This window comes from Pan paniscus, chromosome 22 (genome assembly GCF_029289425.2).
Source record: "Pan paniscus chromosome 22, NHGRI_mPanPan1-v2.0_pri, whole genome shotgun sequence".
Taxonomy (NCBI): domain Eukaryota; kingdom Metazoa; phylum Chordata; class Mammalia; order Primates; family Hominidae; genus Pan; species Pan paniscus.
In genome coordinates this window covers 29,845,080-29,871,642 of record NC_073271.2, presented here as the reverse complement: position 1 = coordinate 29,871,642, position 26,563 = coordinate 29,845,080, and the positions used below count along the sequence as shown (strand labels likewise).

The 26,563-nt window shown below is 39.9% G+C and overlaps 1 protein-coding gene across 9 annotated transcripts in view; it reads right to left on the bottom strand.

The window, feature by feature from the left end:
* Positions 1-26,563, bottom strand: part of ITSN1 (intersectin 1) — a 257,613-nt gene that overhangs the window by 145,698 nt on the left and 85,352 nt on the right. For all 9 annotated transcript variants that reach the window (XM_034947835.3, XM_034947836.3, XM_008977693.5 and 6 more), the window contains exons 5-7: positions 18,347-18,507; positions 3,198-3,377; positions 1,614-1,710 (exon numbers count right to left, since the gene is read on the bottom strand). In XM_034947835.3, the coding sequence (XP_034803726.3) occupies positions 1,614-1,710; positions 3,198-3,377; positions 18,347-18,507 (438 nt within the window). The remainder of the gene's footprint in view (positions 1-1,613; positions 1,711-3,197; positions 3,378-18,346; positions 18,508-26,563) is intronic.

Sequence of the window (26,563 nt, the reverse complement as noted above, 5' to 3'; positions counted from 1 at the left end):
TACCAAAGTGCTGGGATTACAGGCGTGAGCCACTGCACCCAGCCCAGGAGAATTTTTTTTAAAAAGGAACTTAGTGTAAGATGATATAGGTTTAACTCTCAGCTCCACCAAGCACTAAGCTGTAAACTATGGGTGAGGACTAGAGCTTCTCTGGGTGTGCTTCCTCATGCACCATCTTGAGACATCTACTGCATAGGTAGCTATGGGGTTGAATAGGATTAATGATGTGCCTGGCAAAGTAGATGCCCAATTCAGGCATCTTAAGGGTAAAATCGCAATTAAATGGAACACAAATAAATACCTGTATCCTACAATTAAGTTTTTTAGAGAAAACTTGCATAGTTAAGAACACACGCCTTAAAATCAGACATAACTCAGTTTGACTCAGCTCTGTCACTTATGAGTTACGTTGTGTTGCACGAGTAACATAATGTCTCTGAGCTTGTCCCTCATCTATAACAGAGAGTAACAGAATCATCTCATGGGGAAGAATGAGTTAATGTAAAGCTGTTGGCACAGTGCTTTTCAGTTTATGGATTTTCTTTAAATCATTTTTAAAAGGTAATGAAGGCATCACTGAATTATATTCAACATGCTTTTCTCTTGAAAGTGGGAAAATGACTTGATTCACTTAACAATTTCTAGTGAGGACTGACATAAGACAGGATAAATTCCAAAAGCTTTTTTTTTTTTTTTTAGGCAGGGTCACCCAGGCAAGAGTGCAGTGGCACAATCACAGCTTACTGCAGCCTCGATCTCCCTGGCTCCAGCCATCCTCCCATCTCATTTTTAAATTTTTGTATCGGCAAGGTCTCCCTATGTTGCCCAGGCTGGTCTCAAACTCATGAGCTCAAGCGATCCTCCTGCCTCAGCCTCTCAGAGTGCTGGGATTACAGGCGTGAGCCACCACACCCGGCCCAAAAGTTCTGAGATGGCTTAAAAGAGACTTAATTTCTCTTCTTAATGTAGCAGTATGCAAGGGTAAAACATAGGAGTAAAATAAAAATATGAAAGGTAATAATTGAAACCAAGGTTGGCCAAAACATAAGCAATAATGTCATGTCAGCTTTAATAAAACTGAGCCACACATTTGATTAATGTGAATTGTCCACTATCTGGATAATTTTTTTCATAATAAATCGTCTTTAATAGGATTTTACTAATTACCCATATAAACTCCACAAGATTATCTGAGATAGAATTAAAAATAAAGCCAACTATAACTCCAATCTTCATACAAAAATTTTATACATAAACTTGTAAATCATAAACACATAAAATAGTTCATTTGCTTTTTTCCCTTATACCCAGAATTTTATCTTACTGTTTTTAAACATTTTATTACTATCCATTTGTTATCCTCTTTAAAAAAAAAAATACACAAAGCCTTTAAGGAAATGTTATGTCCTTGATTTCTCTCATCTCTGCAACAAATTAATGATAAAAACTAGTGACACTATCCAGAAATTAAGAAAATTATTATTAGCACTCTACAAAAGCCTACAAAAAAGATGACAACAACAAAAAGAATATAGATGATTCATGGTCAAATTTATGATTTAATCAGGTAACGGCCTTAACCAAACTTCCCATTTAAAAACAAGCAAACTTACCTGGCCACATCAAATGACTGTGCCTTTTGTAATTTAGTGTTTAGTTGTGACCCTGGACCAGATCTACTAAAGGAAGAACTCTTTGGCAATGTGGCTGCTGTAAAAATAAATGTTGAATAATTTTAATTCTACAAAGATAAGAAACTTTCCCCAATTTACAAAAATTAAAATGCACAGTCAACAAATCTGAGGCAGAAATAATTCCCCCTTCTTGCCAGCCTAGACTGAAAAGAGCTTTTCCCTCCTTACCCTCTGTCCTCCTGCCAAAAAGGTTTCTAGATTTACTTGTTCTACTGAAAATCACCTTACTATGTAGTAATGCTGATTTCCATAAAATTTTACTCTTCATTAAACATTTTGTATCACATTTTATAGGACCTATTCCAACAGTTAAAGAGGTAACAGCTTAAATATATAAAATGGTATTTTTTTCACTGCACTGAAGGAGCTGAAGTATTAGTTCCAGATGTAAGAGCCAAGAAGTCACAAACTATAGTCTTGGCCAGATAACATGTGACACTAGGGAAGGTCAGCTTTTGTGTCTGATTATCACTGGGGTTGGTTAGTTGAGTGTCAGAAAAAAAACACTGCGTCTTAGCCACATTCCCTCACTCTTGCCTGATGGCAAATGACTTGCAACATTTGCCATTAGCCACAAAAGAATAGAAGACTCAGAGTGTGTGGATTTGCTTATGCTCCTGGAAAAACAACTGCACACACTTTCTGGGCTACCATCATGTCCACAGTCATGGTCATATATGCAAGATGAACTACATGTGACAAGAAAAAATCTAAAAAAAGGAGATACATTTAGCTTATTTGGCCATAACTTAAATATATATCCTGATAAATATACAACAAATTCAGGGGGCCAAAGGCGCAGAAATGTTTCAAGTATGATGCTAAAACCCATGTCGTCAATACTGAATTTACTTAGATGTAGTCAAAGTACTTTAAAAATAATACTTTCCATATTGATATGAATTCATTAAGATGTTAGACCAAGGCTATCTACATCTACAGTTTTATACTTTAACTAAAGGAAAAAAGACTTAATAAAGTCTCAAAGTGGAATTAATTAAACCAGAAACTTTTAAATCCTTTCCTTCAATTAAGCAGGCATGTAATACCATAAAATAGTATAAACTGTTCTTTTTTATTCTTTCCCACAACCCCCAACATAGTTCTATTCCTAGGGGATTGGCTTGCTTATTAGCAATTCATAGTGGCTAAAGAAAAGTAGTAACTGATACATAAAAATAGAAAATGTTCAACTACAGTTCAACTTCAATTGCTCTTCTCAGCCCTTGAAAGAAAATTACATTTGTGACTTTCACTGCTGAGCTCACCTTTGTCCACAGTGGCACCCAGAAATCTATAATTCTCTTTGACTCTCTCCACACTAACATATCCCATTTAATACAGTGGAAAAAATGTGAAATCAAGTGAAAAAAATAAAGATATTTTCCTCTGGACTAAAATATCATTTAAACATAATCAGAACGTGAAGAGAAAAGATTTTAATAATGAACAGCAAAATACAAGTAGTAAAAATTCAGCCTATGGTTTCAGCAAGTCACATACCAGGATGAGCAAATGCAGGCAGAGGTTGTATAACAGGGGGAGCCCCGTTAGCCAGGGGGGGCACAGCTGCTGTGGGAACAGAAGATACTAGGGTTGGAGACATTCCAACAACTGGAATGGATCCCATTGGCACTGGAGCAACAGCTGTAAGCGGTGGCATGCTGGCGATACCTCCCATACCTATGAAGAAAAAACAGCTCAACACCATTCACATCCAATCACGTTTCAACATTGAATAATAATTAACCCAGTACTGCTTAAAGAAAATCACTTTCCAGCTGTAATATATTCCAATTAAAATAGGGCTTCAAGTTAATCATTTTAAAGAGTAACAAAAATTATGTCAAGGATCACATCAAAAGGACTCAAGACTCAACCTGAAGACAGAACAAACAAGATGAGAATCAAAAAGAATAATAACTGCAGTGGACTTAAAGGCTCAAATATAATTAAATCCATGAGTTCAAAATGATATTTAAAAATAAATAAAATCCTAACTGGTCAAAAAAGGAGGACACTAAGGCAATCAATTTACTACTTTGAAAACTAGTAAATAAAAGGTAGAAAAATCAAACTGCAATCTGCCTTTCCTATGTTTATTATACCTCAGGGAAACCACATGTTTGATGGGGAAAGCATCTTTATTCATTTTATTTTCTTTTTTCTTTTCTTTTTTTTTGGAGATGGAGTCTCGCTCTGTCACCCAGGCTGGAGTGCAGTGGCGTGATCTTGGCTCACTGCAACCTCCACCTCCCGAGTTCAAGTGATTCTCCTGCCTCAGTCTCCTGAATAGCTGGGATTACAGGTGCCCACCACCACGCCCGGCTATTTTTACATTTTTAGTAGAGATGAGGTTTCACCATGTTGGCCAGGATGGTCTCAAACTCCTGACTTCAGGTGATCCACCTGCCTTGGCCTCCCAAAGTGCTGGGATTACAGGCATGAGCCACTGTGCCTGGCCCTGGAAGCATCTTTATACAAAAATATTCTAACCAATAAAGAAGAAATGATAAAACAAAAATAAATGTTTCCAGCTGGGCACAGTGGCTTATGCCTGTAAACTCACTACTTTGGAAGGCCAAGGCAGGAAGATCTCTTGAGGGCAGGAGTCCAAAACCAGACAAGGCAACATAGCAAAATTCCATCTCTACAAAAAATTTTAAAAATTAGCCAGGCATGGTGGTACCCGCCTGTAGGCCTAGCTACATGGAAGGCTGAGGTGGGAGGATCACTTATGCCGAAGAGGTTGAGGCTACAGTGAGCCACAATCACATCGCAGTACTCCAGCCTGGGCAATACAGTGAGATCCTTGTCTCAAAAAAAAAAAAAAAAGTAAAAAGCTTACCTTCTTTTTTATTTCTCTGTCCCAACTTTAATACCTTCTTTCATGTGGAGTAAATAAATTTTAGTGTTTAAATGCCCCCTATTGATTTTTTTAAAATATTTTTGTTTGTTTGAGACAAGATCTCACTCTGTTGCCCAAGCTAGAGTGAAATGGCATGATCATAGCTCACCGTAGCCTTCACCTTCTGGGCTCAAGCGATCGTCCCAGCTCAGCCTCCCAACTTGCTGGAACCACAGGTGTGCATCCCTACACCCAGTTTCATATATATATACGTGTATTTTTTTTTTGGAGGGGCGGTAGAGATGAGGTCTTACTATGTTGCCTGAGCTCGTCTCGAACTTCTGGGCTCAAGTGATCGTCCTGCCTCAGCCTCTCAAAGTGCTGGGATTACAGGCGTGAGTCACCATGTCTGACCTTTACTATTTTTTAAAAGTAAATTTTATTTTCAACCTGAGAAAGCTAACTGAAAAGAGTATTATTACATAATAATAGTAATTAAAATTTTCTTTTTTTTCTTTTATTATTAGAGATAAGGTCTCACTCTCACCCAGGCTGAAGTACAGTCACGTGATCACAGCTCACTGTAACCTTGAACTCCTGGGCTCAAGGGATTCTTTTGCCTCAGCCTCCAAGTAGCTGGGACTATAGACATGCACCACCAAATGCAGCTAAGTTTTTATTTTTTTGTAGAGACAGGGTCTTGCTATGTTACTCAGTCTGGTCTCAAACTCCTGGCCTCAAGCCTCTCACGGTGCTGGGATTACAGGGGTGAGCCACTGTATCCATCCAAAAGTAATTTTCTATGTGGTTGTTGTAGGGATTAAAATCTCCAAATTAATTTATCATAATCAACTTCTAATGGCAGAATATAGAAACTTTACACAAATATAGCTCATTTCCCTTTCTCCTCTTCTGTGCTATTACTGTCGCATACATTATAATATGTTATAAGCCCAATAATAGAGTTATAATTATTACTTTATACAATCTTATATCTTTTAAACTTGAGAGAAAAGAAGAAAAATAGATTTATGTGGTCTTCTAAATTAACCTACATATTTACCATTTTTGATGCTCTTCATTTCTTTCCATATATTAAAGTTACCACCTTTTGTCATTTCATTTCATCCTGAAAGTCTTCATTTAGTATTTCTTCTAAGGTAGGTCTAGTAGCAATGAATTCTCTCTGTCTTTGTTTATTTGAAAAGGTCATTATTTCACCTTCATTTTTAAATGATAGTTTTGCTGAATATAGAATTTCGGGTTGAATTTTTTCTTGCAGCATTTTGAATATTCCACTGCCTTCTAACCTCCATTGTTTTCAATTACAAGTCTGCTGTTATTTATATCTATGCTCCCCTATCCATGATGAGTTGCTTTTCTCTTGCTGCTTTCAAGGTTTTATCTCTGTGTTTGGCTTCCGTAGGTTAACTATGATGTGTCTGGGTGTAGATCTCTTTGTATTTACCCTATTTGAGGTGTGTTGAGCTTTTGATTGTGTAGACTATTGCTTTTCACCAAATTTGGCAAGTGTTTGGCTTTTATTCTTCAAATATTTTTCTGTACCTTTCTCTCATGATCCTCCTTCTAAGACTCCCATGACACACATATTGGTAAACTTGGTCTTGTTCCATAAGTCTCTGAAACTTTGTTATTTTTTTTTCAATCTTTTTGTTCCATATTCTTCAGATTGAATAATTTCTATTGATTAATCTTCAACTTCACTGACTCTGTCTTCTGCTATCTTGAATCTGCTATTAAGACCCTGTGGTAAATTTTTCATTTTAGTTATTGAACTTTTCAGGTTTTGTTTTTGTTTTGAGACAAGGCCTCACTCTGTTGCCCAGGCTGGAGTGCAGTGGCGTGGTCTTGGCTCACTGCAGCCTCCACTTCCCGGGTTCAAGTTATTCTCCTGCCTCAGACTCCCCAATAACTGGGATTACAGGCATCTGCCACCACGCCCAGCTAATTTCTGCATTTTTAGTAGACACGGGGTTTCGCCATGTTGGCCAGACTGGTCTCCAACTTCTAACCTCAGGTGATCCACCCACCTCAGCCTCCCAAAGAGCTGGGATTACAGCCGTGAGCCACCGCTCCCAGCCTTAGTTATTGAACTTTCCTTTTTTTTTCTGTGACGGAGTTTCACTCTTGTTGCCCAGGCTGGAGTATAATGGCGCAATTTCGTCTCACTGTAACCTCTGCCTCCTGGCTTCAAGGGATTCTCCTGCTTCAGCCTCCCACATAGCTGGGATTATAGGCACCTGCCATCATGTCCAGCTAATTTTTTGTATTTTCAGCAGAGACGGGGTTTCATCATGTTGGCCAGGCGGGTCTCGAACTCTCTACCTCAGGTGATCCACAGGCCTCGGCCTCCCAAAGTGCTGGGATTACACGTGTGAGCCACTGTGGCCGGCCAGTTATTGAACTTTTCACATCAACTGTCATACTTTTCTAGAATTTCAATTTTCCTCTTTTTTGTAATTTCTATTGTTTTTTGGAGAGTGTCTGTCTGTTGATTCATTTCCATGTTTTCCTTTAGTTCTTCAGTTCTTTGAACGTAATTGCTGCTTTGAAGCCTTTGTCTGCTAAATGAATCCAACAGCTGGATCAGAGATAGTTCCTACTGACAGCCTCTTTTCTTGAGGGTGAGACAATACTTTCCTGTTATTTTTTAATGTCTCAAATTTAGGTGAAAATGGACATTCAGATAATACATTGTAGCTACTCTGGCTCTGATTTTCCCCCTGAAGGTTGTTGTTTCTATCTTTATTTAGTAACCGGCATAGGCTAATTCAGAAAAATCTGTCTTCCCTTGTTGTGCAGCCCCTGATGGTTCTGCTCAGTTGGGTTTTTAAAAAATTCGTTTTTATCTTTAAGCCTGGCTTTTTACGGATTGCACCTGCATCTTTGTAGCACAGTAGTCAGCCAATGATGGGACGGAAGTTGTGCTCAAACACCTCAAGTCAGTAAGGCTTCCTTTCTCTGCCAATCTGTCAGCACAAAAATGCATTCAAAGTTCAGACCATTTTAAAGTCTTCCTCAACTTTAACATTTCACAGGGCCTTTCCGCATATTCTCTATACGTGCATGCAGTTTGAGGGCTAGTCAGGAGTTTGCAGCTGACTCGGGCCCACCCTGGTCTCCGCGACACATGTGCATAGCCTCAGCCAAGAATATACTTGCCCTGGCCATGACCACGAGTTCAGGATAATAGAGTGGCTGGTCATACCTGCTCTTCTGTGGCCAGAATTGTCATTTCCACTGACGAAGCTGCTGGGCACAGGCATGACTTCCCACTCCCAAAGCAAGTAAGCCCCCTTCAATGACAGCAGTTAAGACTGCTAATATTTACAACCTGTCCCTCCACGTTACCAAGCTGAAGTGTTGGGGGATAGGAAAATGCCCAGGAAAGAATGCAACAGACTTCTGCTTCATATCTGAAGCTCAGCAGCTTTTCAGGCATAAATGATTCTCAGATGTTATATACCTTTGGTTAATTTCCAGAGCACTGAAATGGTTATTCTGTCAATTCTGCCCTTGAGGGAAGAATTTGCTCATCTCAACTCAGGCATGCATGGTCGGAAATCTCACTGCTGAAATGTCTTTTAGGTTTCCTTTAATCCATAGTCCCCTCTCCATCCTTTTCATTTTCTTTTCTGTTGAAAGACCCAGGCCATGTGACCTGTGGAGTTTCCCAGTCTGGATTTTGCTGATTGCATTCTCATGGTGCGGTTCAACATTTCCCTCTATATTCTGTATTTCCTGCAAATACGCAGCTACATCCAAAGAATGGATCAAGCTGAGGGTGGATCTCTTTGGCAAGACTACAGGACACACACAAAATGTAGCTATCTTTTTGTGATCTTGGCAGTCATTGATGCTTAACGCCTATATTTATTCATTTATGGGGAGTTGAAAATAGTGATGTTCTAATCCTACTATGTCTTTGTCATTTATTAGCTGTAATAATTTTATAAAGAGGTGCTTCTAATGAGGATATACTAGTTGGCTATCCAGTTCTACAGCTCATATACAAAAGGCATAATAAATGCCTGATTCTTTCCCTTTACCTGTTTTCAAGGTAATGAACTGGTTTCTTAGGATCTTCTTAAGGTAAATTATTCTTGTTAAATATATTATTAAATCATTATTGAGTCATAAATTTACAAATATTTATTGAGTTTTAATTCATGGCACATTATCATTCTTGAAGTTCAAACTGTCCTCTCTTTGGCCAATGTAAGCCTCTTCAGGTTGGCTTCTGAGAATTTCTGATATCCTCCTACTATGCTTTGATAACTTCCTTGCTGACCAGTATTACAAGATGGGTCCTTCAAGCTCTTCACATTTCATATCTAGACGTGGATTCAGCCATTTCTCCAAGAAACTCTGGTTTCTTTTGGTGAGAAATGATATTTCAAGTTCACAATCTGGACGCTAAGGATGCTCAGTGCTGCTGGGGTAGATGATTGTATCTAGTCTTTTCAGTGAACAGAACTAGGAGACAAATAGATGGATAGATGAAGAGAATGGGGGGTGTGGTGAGAGACGCCTTCTGAGTTCATATTAATACTTTCGATTTGAAAATCAAATCCAAGACTATACTGCTTTTTCATTACATTTGATACTATTACATTTGTTATCTCCTTTCTTCCACACCAAGAATACAGATTTCAAAGATATAGAAAATGACAGAATTAGACTTTTCCGTAATTACTAATTTGTTTTCACCACATATCTCAGACAGCAGTTTCAGAATAACAATACTAATACTAATTTCTGAATGCATTAAATCATTTTTTTGCATGCAGTCCTGCCCCCCTTAAAGTTTTATCGTATCCAATTGACAGTGCATGGGAATTACATCCGATACTCTCTCCTCCTCAGCCTTCCTTCAGTCTTAGTTCTACAGCTAACTATATATTTAGTGCTCACCACCAGTCCTTATGATGACCTAGGTCTAGCTATTTTGATTGTCTGGAGCACATTCTCTAATAGATTCCTTAAGAAAGGCTCATGTTAACATACCCCGAGGCCTTATAAATTGGTAACGTTTTGTCTGTTTTTTCTACTTGAAAGTCAGTTTTTCTGGACACAAAATCCTTGGCTTGTTCTTTCCCTGAGAATTCTAAATATGTTACTCCATTTTCTTCTAGCAGAAAGCACTGCTGTTGAAAAATCTGAAGATAATCTAATTTTCCCCCTTGTAAGTCATATGCTTTCTTTTTCTACATGTCTAAATAATTTCTCCTTCAACTAGAATATATCTTAGTGTTGGACTTTTTAGATTGATATTCTTGGCCACATGATACTCTTTTAAATATAGTTTAGAATCTCTTATTTTAAGAAAGTTGTCTTGAATTCATTTTTATCATTTGTTCTATTCCATTGGTTTAGTTTTCTTCCTCAGGGACTCCTGCTGCTCATACATTCAATCTTCTTTGTCTTAAATACTTGTTACTGTTTCTCAAATTCTTTTTATATCTTTTCCATTTCCTTTTATTTATTTAGGAGACCTAGTCTCACTCTATCCCCAAGGCTAGAGTGCAGTGGTGTGATCTCGGCTTCCTGCCACCTCTGCCTCCCGGGTTCAAGCGATTCTCATGCCTCAGCCTCCAAAGTAGCTGGGATTAAAGGCATGTGCCATCATGCCCAGCTAATTTTTGTAATTTTAGTAGAGACGGGGTTTTGCCATGTTGGCCAGGCTGGTCTTGAACTCCTGACCTCAGGTGATCCACTCACCTCGGCCTCCTAAAGTGCTGGGATTACAGGCGTGAGCCATTGCGCCCAGCCTCATTTCCTTTTAATTTAAATTTTTTTCCTCTTTGTAACTTCTATTTTTCTTCAGTTAGTATCCCCTGTGTTGCTTCTAGTTGCATCCTCATTTCTAGAATGAATTTTTCTTTTATTTCTCATTCTTTCTGTCACCTTATTTATGAGCCTTAAAAACTCTGATTTACTTTCATCTTTCAAGTCTTGTATCATTTTCTTATTCTCTTTGAGCTTGTTTTGAAGTAGTGATTTACTGGTGTGCTTTCACTGTCCACAGGAGTGTTATTTCTCCCTTTATTCTCCTTTTTTCTAATAATAACTTTGTGTTATTTGACCTTGCTTGACACTTTCTGCAGTGGATTTGACCTTGCTTGATACTTTCTGTTGCTCATTTTTATGTGAGCCTTGCTTCCTAGGAATTCCAGTCTCCATTCTCCCCCCCTACTTTTGTCTGGACCGTCTCTTTCCTTTGTATCCATGTCCCTGTACTGCTTAATTTTGATTCCACTCCCAGTCATTTTTCCTGAGTATGAAGCCCTGTCCCAAAAGGAAGGCTTGTTGGGCCAGTCTTTTGAGTTCATAGGGGCTGGACTGCTCCAAATCTCTCAGATCCTTTGTACTCACTCAGTACTGCAGAGAGCATAACCCTTTCCTATTTCTATTGCTGCTCTCAGCCTGGTTGAACTTTCTTGCAAATACCTGTTAGCTGTTTTGGGGTTCTCCTGTTTCAAGTGCACCAGGTACCCTAATTCTTCCCTCTTCCTCCTGCACTGTTACAAATGTACACAATTCTGTTTTGTTTGTATTTCTTTTTACTAAGAGCATGTATTACTTGTGTAAAATTTTAAAAATAGGGTCAGGCGCGGTGGCTCACGCCTGTAATCCCAGCACTTTGGGAGGCCAAGGCAGGTGGATATTGAGATCAGGAGTTCGAGACCAGCCTGGCCAACATGGTGAAACCCCGTCTCTATTAAAAATACAAAAATTAGCCAGGCGTGGTGGCACATGCCTGTAGTCCCAGCTACCGGGGAGGCTGAGGCAGGACAATCGCTTGAACCCAGGAAGCGGAGGTTGCAGTGAGCCGAGAAGGTGCCACTGCACTCCAGCCTGGGGGACAGAGCAAGACTCCACCTCAAAAAAAAAAAAAAAAAGATTTTAAAAATAGTGTTGTTGAGCACAGTGGTCATCACTGGGTAATAGAATTAATAGTAATTTTTACTTTTTAAGTCTTTTTGCATTGTTGACTCACAAGCAGCATCTATTACTTATACAGTAAGAAAATCAGACTATTTCCCTTTTTTTTTTTTTTTTTTTTTTGAGACGGAGTCTCGCTCTGTCGCCCAGGATGGAGTGCAGTGACGCGATCTCGGCTCACTGCAAGCTCTGCCTCCAGGGTTCACGCCATTCTCCTGCCTCAGCCTCCCGAGCAGCTGGGACTACAGACACCCGCCACCATGCTTGGCTAATTTTTTTTGTATTTTTAGTAGAGACGGGGTTTCATCATGTTAGCCAGGATGGTCTCGATCTCCTGACCTCATGATCCGCCCGCCTGGGCCCCCCCAAAGTGCTGGGATTACAGGCGTGAGTCACTGCGCCCGGCCTATTTTCATTTTTAAAAACAATGTTTATAGACACTGAAAATCCAACAAAGAGAAGAAAAAAATTATAACTTGGGCTTTACTAAGTTTATTAATTATAGTCATCTAGATGACTGGTTTACAGTTCACGTGCACACTATCAAGCACATTATCACCCATCTCATTTGGAATCAGATTAACTTTACATATCCACACATAGCAACATGTATCAGGTTTACCTTGTCAGTTTTGGAATTCCAAAATTTTCTAAGATTATTTGATAACTATATTTTTAATGTGTTTTTCTTTTTAAAAATTTGGTTCTTTTGATAACTATACTGAATTATACTCCAAATCCTGGTTTTTGCTTAAGTAAGAATGTCAATCTACTCAAGCAACAACTAAAAATAGATGGAAACAAACTAAAAAGTTTTCATGAGCCATCATTCAGACTTTCAAAAGGATTGACACAGCATACTGCGCAACCAGTTAACCTTCAAGACACGTACCCCATCTGTGCTGCAGACCCCTAACCTAAAAGGAGGCTAACCTCAAAAAGACACTGAGGAAAAGGCCAAGTTTAAAAATACTGTTTAATCATCAGACTGGTAAAAGCATCTTTTAAGCTTCCAAATTTGTTAAAAATCTTCTCTTACATAATAATTTTTCCATTTTACAGAAAAGGAAAAATTTATTAGCTATCTATCTATCTATCTATCTATTTATCTACTTACATTAAAAAAATAGAAATAGGATCTCACTATGTTGCCCAGGCTGGTCCTGAACTAGGAGCCTCAAGCAATCCTCCAGCCTTGGCCTCCCAAAGTGCTGCGATTACAGGCATGAGCCACCGTGCCTGGCCTACTGTGCTTTAAATAGCCACTGCAAAAAGACTATCATCCTTTTGACAACTGACTACCTTTTCTGAATGAATGACTTTCTAAATAAATACATCTACCAGAAGCCGTATTCTGGCTGCCATCACCTCGTCCTGGGTAAGTCTTAATTCTTGAAATTCTCTCCCCTCTTCCAAGCCTCCAATCAGGATTTTGTCCCTATCACTCTATTGAAACTGCTTGTCAAGGTCACTCAAAAGCTCATCACATCAAATCTAATCACCACTGTTCTGCCATATTCTTACTCCATCTCTCAAAAGCAGCTCAAACAATGGAGCATTCCCTCCTTCTTGAAACACTTTTTCTTGGTAGCAGGACACCAATCTTCTGCCATTTCACTTTTGTCAGTCTCAGTTTCTGGCTTCTCCTCTTTTGCCTGACCTTTAAATGTCACATCACATCAAGGCTTGGGTCTACACTGTACTCCTTATAGCTAAGCTCACCCCTAAGACATGCTCTCCATATCCAAACTGCCCCAGAGCTGATCGATCCTTCCTCTGAGCTTCAGTCAAATGTAGTCATCCCTGTCTCCTTAACATCCCAACTCGGAAATCTACTAGGATTCTCAAAATCACCAAAACTCTTAATTTCTCCTTTAAAACCATTCCTCTTCCTGTTATCCCTATCTCAGTATACACTTATACCATCCATCTAGTTATTCATGTGAAAAGCCTTAATACTCCTTTTTCATTTCTTATTTCCAATCTACTGACAAGTCCTTTTTACTTTTTTTCCAAAATACAGGCTATAATGAATCTAATCTGTCCTCCACATTGATTATCACCACCAGATATAAATCACCATTGCCTCTTGCCCGTGGCAAAAGCCTCCTAACTGATCTCCAGGATTCCATTCTTGTCCCCTACATTCCAGTCTTCAGATAACACAGATAAGTCTGTCAACCACGTCACTCTTCTGCTTAATCTGTTGTTTGCTTGCTTTTCCTTATGGTCTCCCCATGCTTCAGCTACGACGCCCCTCGCACACCTTCCAAACCCCAAGCTAGTTTTTGCCTTAGGACTTTTGCCAGTGCAGTTCCTTTAGCCTGGAAGGCCTCTCCCCTAGGTCTTCACATGGCTCTCATCATCTACATCAGTTCCAAAAGTCATCTGCTCAAAGAATTCTTCCCTGGCCATCTTGTTCTACTGGTTTCTCTCTCTCTGTCTCTCTACTATTACTCTGTTTTAATGAATTTATTGCACTTATTCTCACCTAAAAGTATTTATTTCCTTGCTCCCCACAATTTGAAAATAAGATCCACAGTGGTAGGAGCCATGAGGTCTTGCTGGCCAGCATGTTCCCAGCAACTAGGACACACAGTAGGGGCTTACAAAACACTGGTTTAATCCAATAAAACCATGTACTCTGGCAAAACAAAAACCAAGCAAAAGAAAAACAGACTCCTCCTGTATAAGCTGGGTCCAGAACAAAAGAATTATGCTGAGTGCACACTGGTGAAAGAAGGTACCAAGTCTACCCATAGAATTTCCTAGAATAGAAAATTCTATTTTCAGGGTGCTCCAAGGCAAGTCACAGTATCACTGCACCCCATTTTTCTCTCTTCTCTGTAGGGGAGTTGAACAAAATCATTGTTCAGACTCCAGTCTGAGCCTTAATTCTATAGTGTGTTAACAACTACATTAAAAAATATCTGAGGCTGGGTGCCACAGCTTATGCTGTCATCTCAGCACTTTGGGAAGCCAAAATGGGAGGATTACTTGAGATTAGGAGTTTGAGACCAGCCTGGGCAAAAGAGCAAGACTCTATCTATAAAAAAATTTTTTTAATTACTTCAGTGTGGTGGTACATGCCTGTAGTCCCAGCTACACAGGAGGCTGAAGCAGGAGGAACGCTCGAGCCTAGGAGTTGGAGGCTACAGTGAGCTATGATCGTGCCATTGCACTCTAGTCTGGGCAACAGAGTGAGACCCTGTCTCAAAACAAAAAACCCATGCAGACAAGGAACCATGGAAGAGTGACACGTCATGTCACCCAGTTAGTTTGGTGATAATGAAGGCATGGAGAAGGTAATTTTAAAAAACCTAAAGCCATCCGGGTGCGGTGGCTCATGCCTGTAATGCCAGGAGTTTGGGAGGCCGAGGCGGGTGGATCACAAGGTCAGGAGTTCAAGACCAGCCTGGCCAAGATGGTGAAACCCCGTCGCTACTAAAAATAGAAAAATTAGCCGGGTGTGGTGGTGGGTGCCTGTAATCCCAGCTACTCGGGAGGCTGACGAAGGAGAATTGCTTGAACTCGAGAGGCGGAGGTTGCAGTGAGCCGAGATCATGCCACTGCACTCCAGCCTGGGCGACAGAGTGAGACTCCATCTCGCCTTTAGATAAATGGTAGCTTTGGACAGGTTCTATCTCCTTTGTTAGAAATATGGCCTTAAGCAAAATGTTCAATTTCTGAGAATCTCAGTTCCCTCATTTATATAACAGGGCTAATAGAGTCTGCATACTTTTTAGGGTTATCATTGTGATCAAATATTATATGTGAAGGCACATACTATATATAAGGGCAAGGAAATGCAGAGTCAGATTTTTGTTTTGTTTTGTTTTTTGAGATAGGGTCTGGCTCTGTCACCCAGGCTGGAGTGCAGTGGCACGATCTCCCTTGGCTCACTGCAACCTCCACCTCCTGGGCTCAAGCCATCCCCTTGCCTCAGCCTCCCAAGCAGTTAGGACTACAGGCACACACCACCATACCCAGCTAATTTTTGTATTTTTTGTAGAGATGGGGTTTTGCCATGTTGCCCAGGTTGGTCTCAAACTCCTGAGCGCAAGCGATCTGCCCACCTCGGCCTCCCAAAGTGCTGAGATTACAGGTATGAGCCACCACACCTAACCAATAATTTTCAATATTAATTAGAAAGCAGGCCAGGTGCGGTGGCTCATCCTGTAATGCCAACACTTTGGGAGGCTGAGGTGGGTGGATCACCTGAGGTCAGGAATTCAAGACCAGCGTGACCAACATGGTGGAACCCTGTCTCTATTAAAAATACAAAAATTAGCTGGGTGTTGCGGCATGTGCCTATAGTCCCAGCTACTCGGGAGGCTGAGACAGGAGAACTGCTTGAACCCGGGAGGCAGAGGTTGCAGTGAGCCGAGATCATGCCACTGCACTCCAGCCTGGGCGACTAAGTGAGAGTCTGTCTCAAAAAAAAAAAAATAAATAAATAAATAAAACAATGACAATAGTAATAAATTATTTTATTCTCAAGTGGCTCAACGAACTATAAAATATATATGTGTATTTTACCCTAGATTGAGCTGAGAGGCAGAACTAGAAAATACTTAAGTAAACTTGATCAAGATCATATACTGGTAACTTCTCCTATGTTCTGATATCCTTCATGGTTTAGCCTCATCAAAATCATTTACTGAGAACATCAATGTGGTGAGAACAAGGTGAGGAAAGACAGGGAGAAGTCTGGGGGGAAGAGTGATGGGCTGCCTGGCAGAGTATTAGGTCAGAAATCCTGGCAGGTTTAACAGTAGCAGGTTACTTAATGACTGCAAAACTTTCTCAGCAGTAAGGTCACAACCTCCTGAAACCAAATCAGCAATAGCTCCACAACTGAAATTCTGATGGCAGAATGGAATAAGAGAAAATGAATTAAATGGTACAGGAAAAATTATTGACCCCAGGTTTGAGAGAAAAAGGAGAAATGGGGTGCCTCTAGTCATTTGACCTTTTCTCCACTATGAGATTTCTTCTTGTAGCACTGGAAGAAAGCCAAAAGAAAACCAAATACCGTTTTTTGTTGTTTTTTTTTTAAGACAGGGTATCACTTTGTCACCCAGGCTGGGGTGCAGTAGTGTGATCTTGGCTCACTGCAGGCTTGACCTCTTGTGCTCAAGTGATCCTCTTGTCTCAGCTTCCCAAGTGGCTGGGACTATAGGCACCCACCACTATGCCTGGTTAATTTTTAAATTTTCGGTAGCAACGAGGCCTTGTTATGTTGCCAGGCTGGTCTCCAACACCTGGGACCAAGCAATCCTCCTGCTCTGGCCTCCCAAAGCGTTAGGATTACAGGCATGAGCCACTGTGTTCGACCCCAAACACCCTTGAATTATTTTAACACCTGGGTCCTGACCAAAGATTGGCTACAGAGATCTTCAGGGATTCAGAGCAAGTTCCACTTAAATTAGCTGGTTAACTAAAGGCTAAACATTGTGAGCACACACTGGACAAGACAAACAACGGCCCCAGTCATGTGGAGGCTGCTGCAGTGTTCACTTCTGCTCTTCCTCGCCTTTGCTCATATATGGATTTTTCTTTCTTTTCTTGGACCACTATCCTATTTGCCTAAAAATCTTCCCAAAACCTTTCCCCTTACAAAAACCAGCCTTGTGGCTAAAACTTACTAAAAGAAAGGCAATACATTGTTTTTAATAGGAAACCTAGTAAGTAAAACCAGAGTATTTCTGTATCTTAGCTTATCATTAATTGTATCAGAGACACCCTGAATTACTGTTGACTGCCCCCTCCCAAATCTATTTCACTTTATCACCTATCATCAGCTATCTGAGGATGAAGAGATGAAAAGAAACTCTAGCCACAATTTTCATGTTTTGTTTTAAACTGTTAAAGAACCTCCCCATGAATCAGATGTTAGATTTTATTACTGTGATCTTCAAATTAACCTAAAGTCTAGAATGAGAACAGAAATCAGAACTACTGATCTCAGTCAACTAATTAATCAATTAACTTATAAGAAAAATACCTGGTTGAAAGATAATTTTTTATGGAATCACGTTTGTTTTGAGACGAAGTCTTGCTCTGTCGCCCAGGCTGGAGTACAGTGGCACAATTTTGGCTCACTGCAGCCACTGCCTCCCAGGTTCTCCTGCCTCAGCCTCTCCGAGTAGCTGGGATTACAGGTGTGCACCACCACACCTGGCTAATTTTTTATATTTTCAGTAGAGATGGGGTTTCACCATGTTGACCAGGCTGGTCTCGAACTCCTGACCTCAGGTGATCCACCTGCCTCAGCCTCCCAAAGTGCTGGGATTAGAGGTGTAAGCCACCATGCTCGGCTGGAATTAGGTTTTTAATCAGGATAACAATGTTTATTTTTTCTCTATTCCATTTTGTTCTAAGAAAGAATTTAATGTGGCCAAGTGACTCAATACTGTGATTCAAAATATATATATTTCTAGATGCCATAATCCAAAGGAATTGTTTATGCACAAGGAGAAACAGACATTATGGAAACCGAAAATCAAAAGGAAGTATGCAACAACCTGAAGGATCAATGGAAGAGAAAAAAAAAAAAAACCCAGAAGCTGCAGCAGCGGACTGTAAGTTTGTTCCTTTTCCCCTGACTGACGGCCTGCATCTCTGCTTTCATTTTGATTACTTTACATCCTAGGGTTCAAATGTGAACATGCTCCTTCTTCTCCCCAGCACTATCTTCCTGCAGGGGGCCATCATTTTTCAGACGGAATTACCTCCTAGAATTTCATAATGTTATAAACCGACAGGGAAAAAAAGGAAAACATTTATTTTTAAAATATACAAGAAAATACAGAAACCAATTCATTTTCAGACTTACCAAATGCTGGTGCGCTAGAAATAGCAACTGGTTGCTGTTTCATGACAGGGGGAAGTGCAGAGGGTAGCTGATATCCTTGTAGCTTCAGTTTGATAAGTTTCATAGCTATGGAAAACTCCACTTGATCCATTCTTCCATCATTATTCATGTCAGCTAGTGCCCTGCAAACCAACAGCATGGCCTGAGAACAACTGTGACCATAAAAGAACCTTTCCAAAACCACCACTCCCACCAACACGAAAACAAAATAATTAGCACTCTTACCCCTAGAGACAACAACAGAAAACATAACTGTTTACCAAACTATGGGGAATAGCCTGTAAATACTGGCCAAGTTTTATATAAACATAAAATATCTTTCACTCTGCCACTTTAGCAGGTAATTTTCAGCCTCAGTGTGAGGATTTGTACTTTAGACATCAAAAGGGGTTTCTTTCTGAAGTGATGAAAACATTCTAAAATTAGCTAATAGTGACTGTCGCACAACTCTGTGAATAAACTAAAACCAATGAATTAGATACTTTAAACGAGTAAATTTTATTATGTGAATTCTTTCACAATAAAGCTATTAGAAAAGAAAAAGATTTAGAAACGGAATGTTAATATTGCTAGAGATACTTAGATTGCATTCTTCATAGAGCTCTACAAACCTCAATGTGGGAACATGACACAGTATGCTATGCTACCTACTTATGCTATGCTAGGGTTACTCAACTATAATGCTACTAAACCTCTAAAGCTCTTGAAACTAACTTTTCTTTAGAATCATGCCCCATATCACTCAACAATTTTGTAAGTTAGCTTACAAAATGTGTTTGCTATTTGAAAATGGTACTCAAATATACATGGTCCAAGTGCAAACTGTAATGAGCTTTAATGTAAAGTACTTTCTCAAAGAAGAGTAAGCAAAAGGAATCGCTTCTCGGCCTTTTGGCTAAGATCAAGTAAGCAAAAGTTTGTCCTTGTAACTGGAAACTACATTATATCATCAAAACTGTGCATATTCATGACTTAACCTCTTCTGCATAAAAAAGTTTTATTCAGATTTTCTTTTAATCCAGATATTAAAAGCATGAGGATTTTTTTAAACCAATGTTATGAAAAATGTATTTGAAAGATCTAAATAAGATAGTTCAATTAAAATACCATGATCTTTTAGACTGAGCCATATCCGGACAGTGTTCACAAAAGAAAATTAAGTTACACAGAAAACAATTCTGCATAGCTGGAATTAACTCAAAGAAAGAAAACATGTAACACAATAAAAAGTATGGCATAAGACAAAGATACAAATCTCTAAAAGTGATCAAGATTGTAAAAGTTGGCACAATCATTTTAGAAAATAAAGATCATAACGCAGGAAACAAAGCTCTGTGGTTGCAGAAACCTTCTTTTTGCCTCAGATAGGAGTTCCCCATTCTCCTGTAGTCATGGGCCCTTCAGCAAAGAATTCAGAATCTGAATTCTTCTCACTACTTGTGAACCTGAGTATCACTTTCCTATATTTCGTGGCCATTTGGATTTGCACTTCTATGAACTGCTTATTCAAATCCTTTGCCAAATTTTCTATATATTGCATGTCTTTTTGTTGTTAGTTTATAATAGTTCATAGTATATCACAAATTAACTGTTTATCTGCTGACCGCTGAAAGATTTTTAAAAATTCATTATTTGTTGATTTATGTATATGTACGGCATAAAAATTCTAAATTTTCGTATATAAAATATTTCTTTTATCATATGATTAGAAGGTTGTTAGTCCTTGATTTTCTAACATTGTATTATTTTATTTCATTTCAATCCTTAAACCAATAATTATGTGTAGGGGTGGGGGAGTTATTCCAGGGTCCAATCATATTTCTTCTACATGGATTCCTAGCTTTCCCAGTAATATTTATTAATCAATCCCTCTTCTTCTCACTGAACTAATATACATTTTTATCATGTATCAAATGTTCATATGAAGTTAGAACTATCTCTGGACTATCTATTCTGACTGAACAATTTCCAGGTCAATATTACAATGATTTGATCACACTGGCTCTCTGGTATATTGTGATCCGGGAAGGTCTGGGAAGGTTTTTTTTTTCCCCTTGGTTATTCATGGGTGTCTATTTTCCTATGAACATTTAGATTATTTTATCTATTATACAAACAACCCTACTGGGATCCAAAAACTGCCTTAGAAAGGGATTTTTGGAGAATTGATTAAACCGCAATTGCTTTTGCATCAATAGTTTACCCAACCAAAGAAAAGAGAATCTTTCCGGTTGTTCAAATATACTAATATTTCCTTTAATAAAATTGTATCACTTTTTTCATATAATATGCTTTTCTTGCTAAATGTATTCTGAAGAATTTTATCATTTTTGCCAGATTTTAGATGAAACATTCCCCCCATTTCCATTTTTAGGTGCTTATTTCAAGCACAGAGAACATTTTTTATTTTAAAAAATTATTTAGGCTGTATTTAGCTATCCTACCAGACTCCTACAAGTTCTTATTAATATTTTAAAACTAAAATCTCTTGGGTGTACTAAGTATACAATCACATAACTAGAAAAAAATGAGCATTATCTTTCTTTTTCAATATTTAGGCCAATCTTTTTTATTGCTCTTACTGCCTCTAAGACATTACCGAATGCGTTCTTGCTCAGTTCTGAGTTTAAATGAAACAGTAGATTTACTAGAGCTAATAGTTTAATAGAGTTCATTGTTTAGAATGACAGTTGGTAGTGATTTCTGGAAAGTAATGTAAACCGAAAACAAAATTTTGAGCCCCCCACCATCTGAACGGACCCCTCATCTCAGCCAAGGGCATTCCAAAATTAACCTGAAAAACTAGTTCAAGCCAAGATGGGAAGAGGAAGTCAGACATGCCTCATTATACCCTCCTCCCTTTTGGAATTCAGGCCCAGCTGACCAGCATTAGCATCAACACAGGCCTTAAAACTGATAAAGGAGGCTCTTAAAGTCTGGTAAGAAATATTTACCATCTATTTTCTCTGAAGTCTACTACCGGGAGGCTTCACCCGCATGACAAAACTTTGTTCTCCAAAACCACTTATGATAACCCATACATTCCTTTCTATTGATTCCAGCTCTTTGGATAATAACTCTTTCAATGAAATGCCAATTAAAAACTCTTGAATCCACGTATGACCTGGAAGCCTCTGCTTCCAGTTGTCCCATTGTTCCAGACCGAAATAATGTACATTTTACATATATTGATTGATGTCTTATGTCTCCCTAAAATGTATAAAACCACGTTATATACCAACCACCTTGGGCAAATGGTCTCAGGGTCTCCTGAGGGCTGTGTCACAGGCCATTGGTGACTCATATTTGGCTTGGAATAAACCTTTTCAAATATTTTACAGAGTTTGACTCTTTTCATGGATAGTAGTCTCACATATTTAAGTAGTTTCCTTTCTACTTATTAGAAATGGTTACTGTATTTTTCATCGGGTGCCTAATCTGTAATTACCAATCCGATCACAAGTTTTCTTCTTCCTTTTATCTGCTGAAATAATGACTAATGTTGATAGAATTTTTCGACTCTGAACCAATCTTGCACCTCTGGCATAAAGTTGGTCATTGTGTATTCTTTTCATACATTGTGAAATTCTATTTGCTAAGATTTTGACTTTTTTGGATCTATGTTCATAGATGAAACTGGCTTCTGGTTGCTTTATTTTTGTACTACCTTTCAGGTTTTATAAAGGAAATTAAATAAAATGAAATGGTGAACTTCCTGCTTTTGCTAAGTAGTTTTTTAAAAGATACGCAACTATTTAAAACGGTTTGGTGGGGAAGAGTTCCCATTAATAAAAATCAACATCAACATGCACACTAAAACCAATCAATCAGTCAGGCAGGTGCCCACTCCCTGTTCCCCACACCACTGCCCAGTATGGTCTCTGGTGAGAAACAGGAATATCCAGTGTGGGAAAATGAGTAGGTTAGGGAAGAAGACTTTAGGTAATGGCTTAATTTGACTCTAAAGGCGTCCTACAGAAGTGTTTCCATGGGTGAGGAGAAGAAACTTAATCATGAGGTTCTAGGGACTTGACTTTAAACCACACACGACAATCCCAACATTTAGTTGAAAATGTCGTGATACTCAAAAAATGCTTTTCTCAATAAACATAACTGTGGGGAATCCCTGGTAATGAAAATTCTCAGAAATTTATGGAAATATGGTAGTTACGGCTGGGCGCGGTGGCTCATGCCTGTAATCCCAGCACTTTGGGAGGCCGAGGCAGGTGGATCACCTGAGGTCAGGAGTTCGAGACCAGTCTGACCAACAAGATGAAACCCTGTCTCTACTAAAAACACAAAAATTGGCTGGGCATGCAGGCACCTGTAGCCCCAGCTATTTGGGAGACTGAGGCATGACAATTGCTTAAACCCAGGAGACGGAGGTTGCAGTGACAAAAACAAAAAAACAGGCTGGGCACGGTGGCTCACGCCTGTAATCCCAGCACTTTGGGAGGCCGAGAAGGGTGGATCATGAGGTCAGGAGTTCAAGACCAGCCTGGCCAAGATGGTGAAACCCCATCTCTACTAAAAATACAAAAAATTAGCTGGGCATGGTGGCACGTGCCTGTAATCCCAGCTACTCAGGAGGCTGAGGCAGAGAATTGCTTAAACCTAGGAGATGGAGGTTGCAGTGAGTGGAGATCACGCCACTGCACTCCAGCCTGGGTGACAGAGCAAGACTCTGTCTCCAAAAAAAAAAAAAAAAAAAAAAAAAAAAGAACAGAGAGCATTTATAGCAGGTTACCTTAATGTAAGGAGGAAAGGAAGTAATTTAAATAGAATACATACACATTATATACATTATGTACCTGCTTTTTTCCAACAAAAATAAATGAAGGATAACAGGAAACTAATACAACGGGTGGAAACAGGGTAAAGGGATAGAAGAGGGAGTGACCTTGTCTGAGCACACCTTTTTGTTAGTTTTGGTTTTTAGAACCTTTTTAATCTGTTATGTATTTAAATAATAAAATTAAGTCCACAAAGATGAGGAGGCATATCTAAAGTAAATAAAAATGAAAATAAACCTAATCATATTATAAATAACTAACATATCCACATAAGAGGTGGAAAAGAAAGCCTAGTCCAAGTAACTTCACATAGTACTTTCTATGTCCTCTGTTTAAAAACAAAAGGAACTACAAAGTAATCTTGAAATCTACTGTGAAAGGAAAATAAAAACGCAGGACTCCAATTCACTATGCAAAAGGTAGAAAAGTAAGCTGAAAGCTGAGTCATGCAAGAAGCTGTCATTCCCTTTGTTCCTAAGCAGGGAGCTACAAATAAAAGGTCAAACACCTCTACAGGCTACTTTATGTTCCATTTTACCTTATGTAAAGTGCCGACTTACTGAGCACTTTACTGATTTACTATTACTTAACTGACTATTCCCTGCCTGCTCCTTTTCTCTGGCAATATATGGATTACCATATCCTCCCTCTTTGCCCTCCAGCCTACCTGTTCCCTTTAAATACTGAAGCCATCAAAATCATCGTTGGAGAAAAGCACAGTTTCTGTGATCCTGTGCTTATTTCCTCCCGGCATGTCCTTAACTTTAGCAAAATAAACTCCTAAAATGATTGAGACCTCTTGTCTCAGATACTTTTTGGTTTACACTACTTACTAGGTTCTTTTTTTTTTTTTAATTTGTTTGTTTGTTTGAGACAGGGTCTCACTCTGTTGCCCAGGCTGGAGTACAGTGGCACAATCATAGCGCAATGCAGGCTTGAATCCTCAGCTCAAGTGATCCTCCCACCCCATCCTCTGAGTAGCTGAAACTACAGGCATGTGCCACCACACCTGGATAATTTTTTTTTTAAAGTAGAGATGGGGTCTCACTATGTTGCCCAGGCAGGTCTCAAACTCCTGGGCTCAAGTGATCCTCCTGCCTCAACCTCCCAAAGTGCTGAGATTACAGGCATGAGCCACTGCACCGGGCCTAAATTTGTTGTTTGTAGTGGAGGTGAATGTAACAATTCTGAAACTACTTTGTGTGTGTTACAGGATGAAGGGATGAGGCCAGGCTCCTCTTGTCCCACCTCATTCCCTGCAGTGTTGGCACCTACAGATTCCTTTAGGAGCCCAGTTCATCCACAAAGCCTGGCCTCAGGCTGCTCATCTCTCACCTGCTGCCCCTTGGGCTGGAGGTGAGACCCAGCAGCAGTGCAGACTAATCCAGTCAGTCATTCATTCTCATTCATTCAAAAACCAATTATGGGGCAGGGGGGAGTGGGGGGCTGGGCATCTATCTGGAAATTGGGGTTATATCTATGAAAAAGACACAGTTCCTAGCACCACAGAGCTTATATTTTAGTGCAAGCAGAACTAACAAGAGAACAAACCAGATTATTTTACATGGTGATAAGTGCTACCAAGGTAAAGGGAAAGAGGTGGGCAGAGGGGACCACTTTAGACTAGCTGGTCAGGGAATGCCACTTTGGGGAGGTGACATATGAACTGAAACCTGAAAGGCAATGAACCTGCGATGTGAGGAACTAGAGCAACTGAATTATAGGAAGAGGAAACACTACGTACAATGACCCTGAGGCAAGGAGAAACCTGGCCCATTTAACGAACAGGAAGAAGGCTGGGCAGGGTGGCTCGAGCCTGTAATCCCAGCACTTTGGGAGGCCGAGGCAGGCAGATCACAATGTCAGGAGATCCAGACCATCCTGGCCAACATGGTGAAACCCTGCTACTAAAAATACAAAAATTAGCTGGGCATGGTGGCGCGCGCCTGTAGTCCCAGCTACTTGGGAGGCTGAGGCAGGAGAATCACTTGAAGCTGTGAGGCAGAGGTTGCAGTGAGCCGAGATCGCACCACTGCACTCCTCAAAAGATTATTCCTGGCCAGGCGCGGTGGCTCATGCCTATAATCCCAGCACTTTGAGAGGCCGAGGCGGGTGGATCATCTGAGGTCAGGAGTTCGAGCCCAGCCTGGCTGACATGGTGAAACCCCGTCTCTACTAAAAATACAAAAATTAGCCAGGTGTGGTAGTGTGCACCTGTAATCCCAGTTAGTCAAGGTGCTGATGCAGAAGAATCGCTTAGACCCGGGAGACAGAGGTTGCAGTGAGCCCAGATTGCGCCACTGCTCAGCTTGGGCGACAGAGTGAGACTTTCTCTCAAAAAAAAAAAAAAAAAAAAAAAAAAATTCCAGCTGCTGTTTGGAGACTAGACTCTAAAGGGGCAAGTGTGAAAGAGAGAATCCAGTCCAGATGCTCGAACAGTGGGCCCAGGTGAGATGACAGGTTAGGATGGTAGCAGTAGGAAAGAAGTGGCCAGATTGGGGATAAAGTCCGTAAATGCAATTATGTTGATGGACTGGGTATGCAGGGTGAAGAAAAGAGGGAAATCAAGCGCGGTGCCCAGGTGTCGGTTTGGGCAGCCAGGTAACTAAGATGTCATCTTAGTTCAACGCCATGAGCTACTGAGATGGTAAAGACTCAGGAATGAGGGATGGAGGAGAGGGGATCAAGAGTCCAGGGTGCTTATTCTTTTTTTTTTTTTGTATGAGTTTAGCAAATTGATCTTGTTGGGGCTGAAGGCCCTTCTGACACATACTCAGGAGTGTCTTAAGAAAGTACAAACTATGACTATACGGCTGTCTGCCCTGACACCCATTCTGAACCAGATCACAAAGTTGATCTAATCCTTGCCTTCATGTGTCTGGCTCCCTTCTTTCCTCTCAGGGCCCATTTCCAGGTAGTGCTCCCTCGCTCCCTCTTTTCTCTCCATTTCTGCTGGCCCTCCATCTCAGATTCCAGAGCCCTCGTCCAGCCTCTTCACCCCGTCTCTTCTTCCTTCCTGTACCTTCTGGCTCTTGTCTATTCCCACTGCTTTATTCTCCTCCCCTCCACATCATAGCAAGGTTGAAAAAATTCTAAGCACTTCAATTGCCAAAAGGATATCTGCCAACCTCCTTCCAGCTCCTTATTAATAAGACAATTTCTAGGAAGATGTATCATCTTTGGCCACAGTTATAATTTGGCATGACACACACTGACTTGACTCCATCCTCCGAGAATTAAGGTTTTCTTGTATTCTTAATTGGAAATCAGCTAGGAGAGACAAGGAGTCCCCAAAGCATTAACAGATTACAGTTGAAAGTTAACAAATTAGTTAACTGGAATATAGTTTCTACATGGAAATAAAACATAATAAAGGTTTCTAACA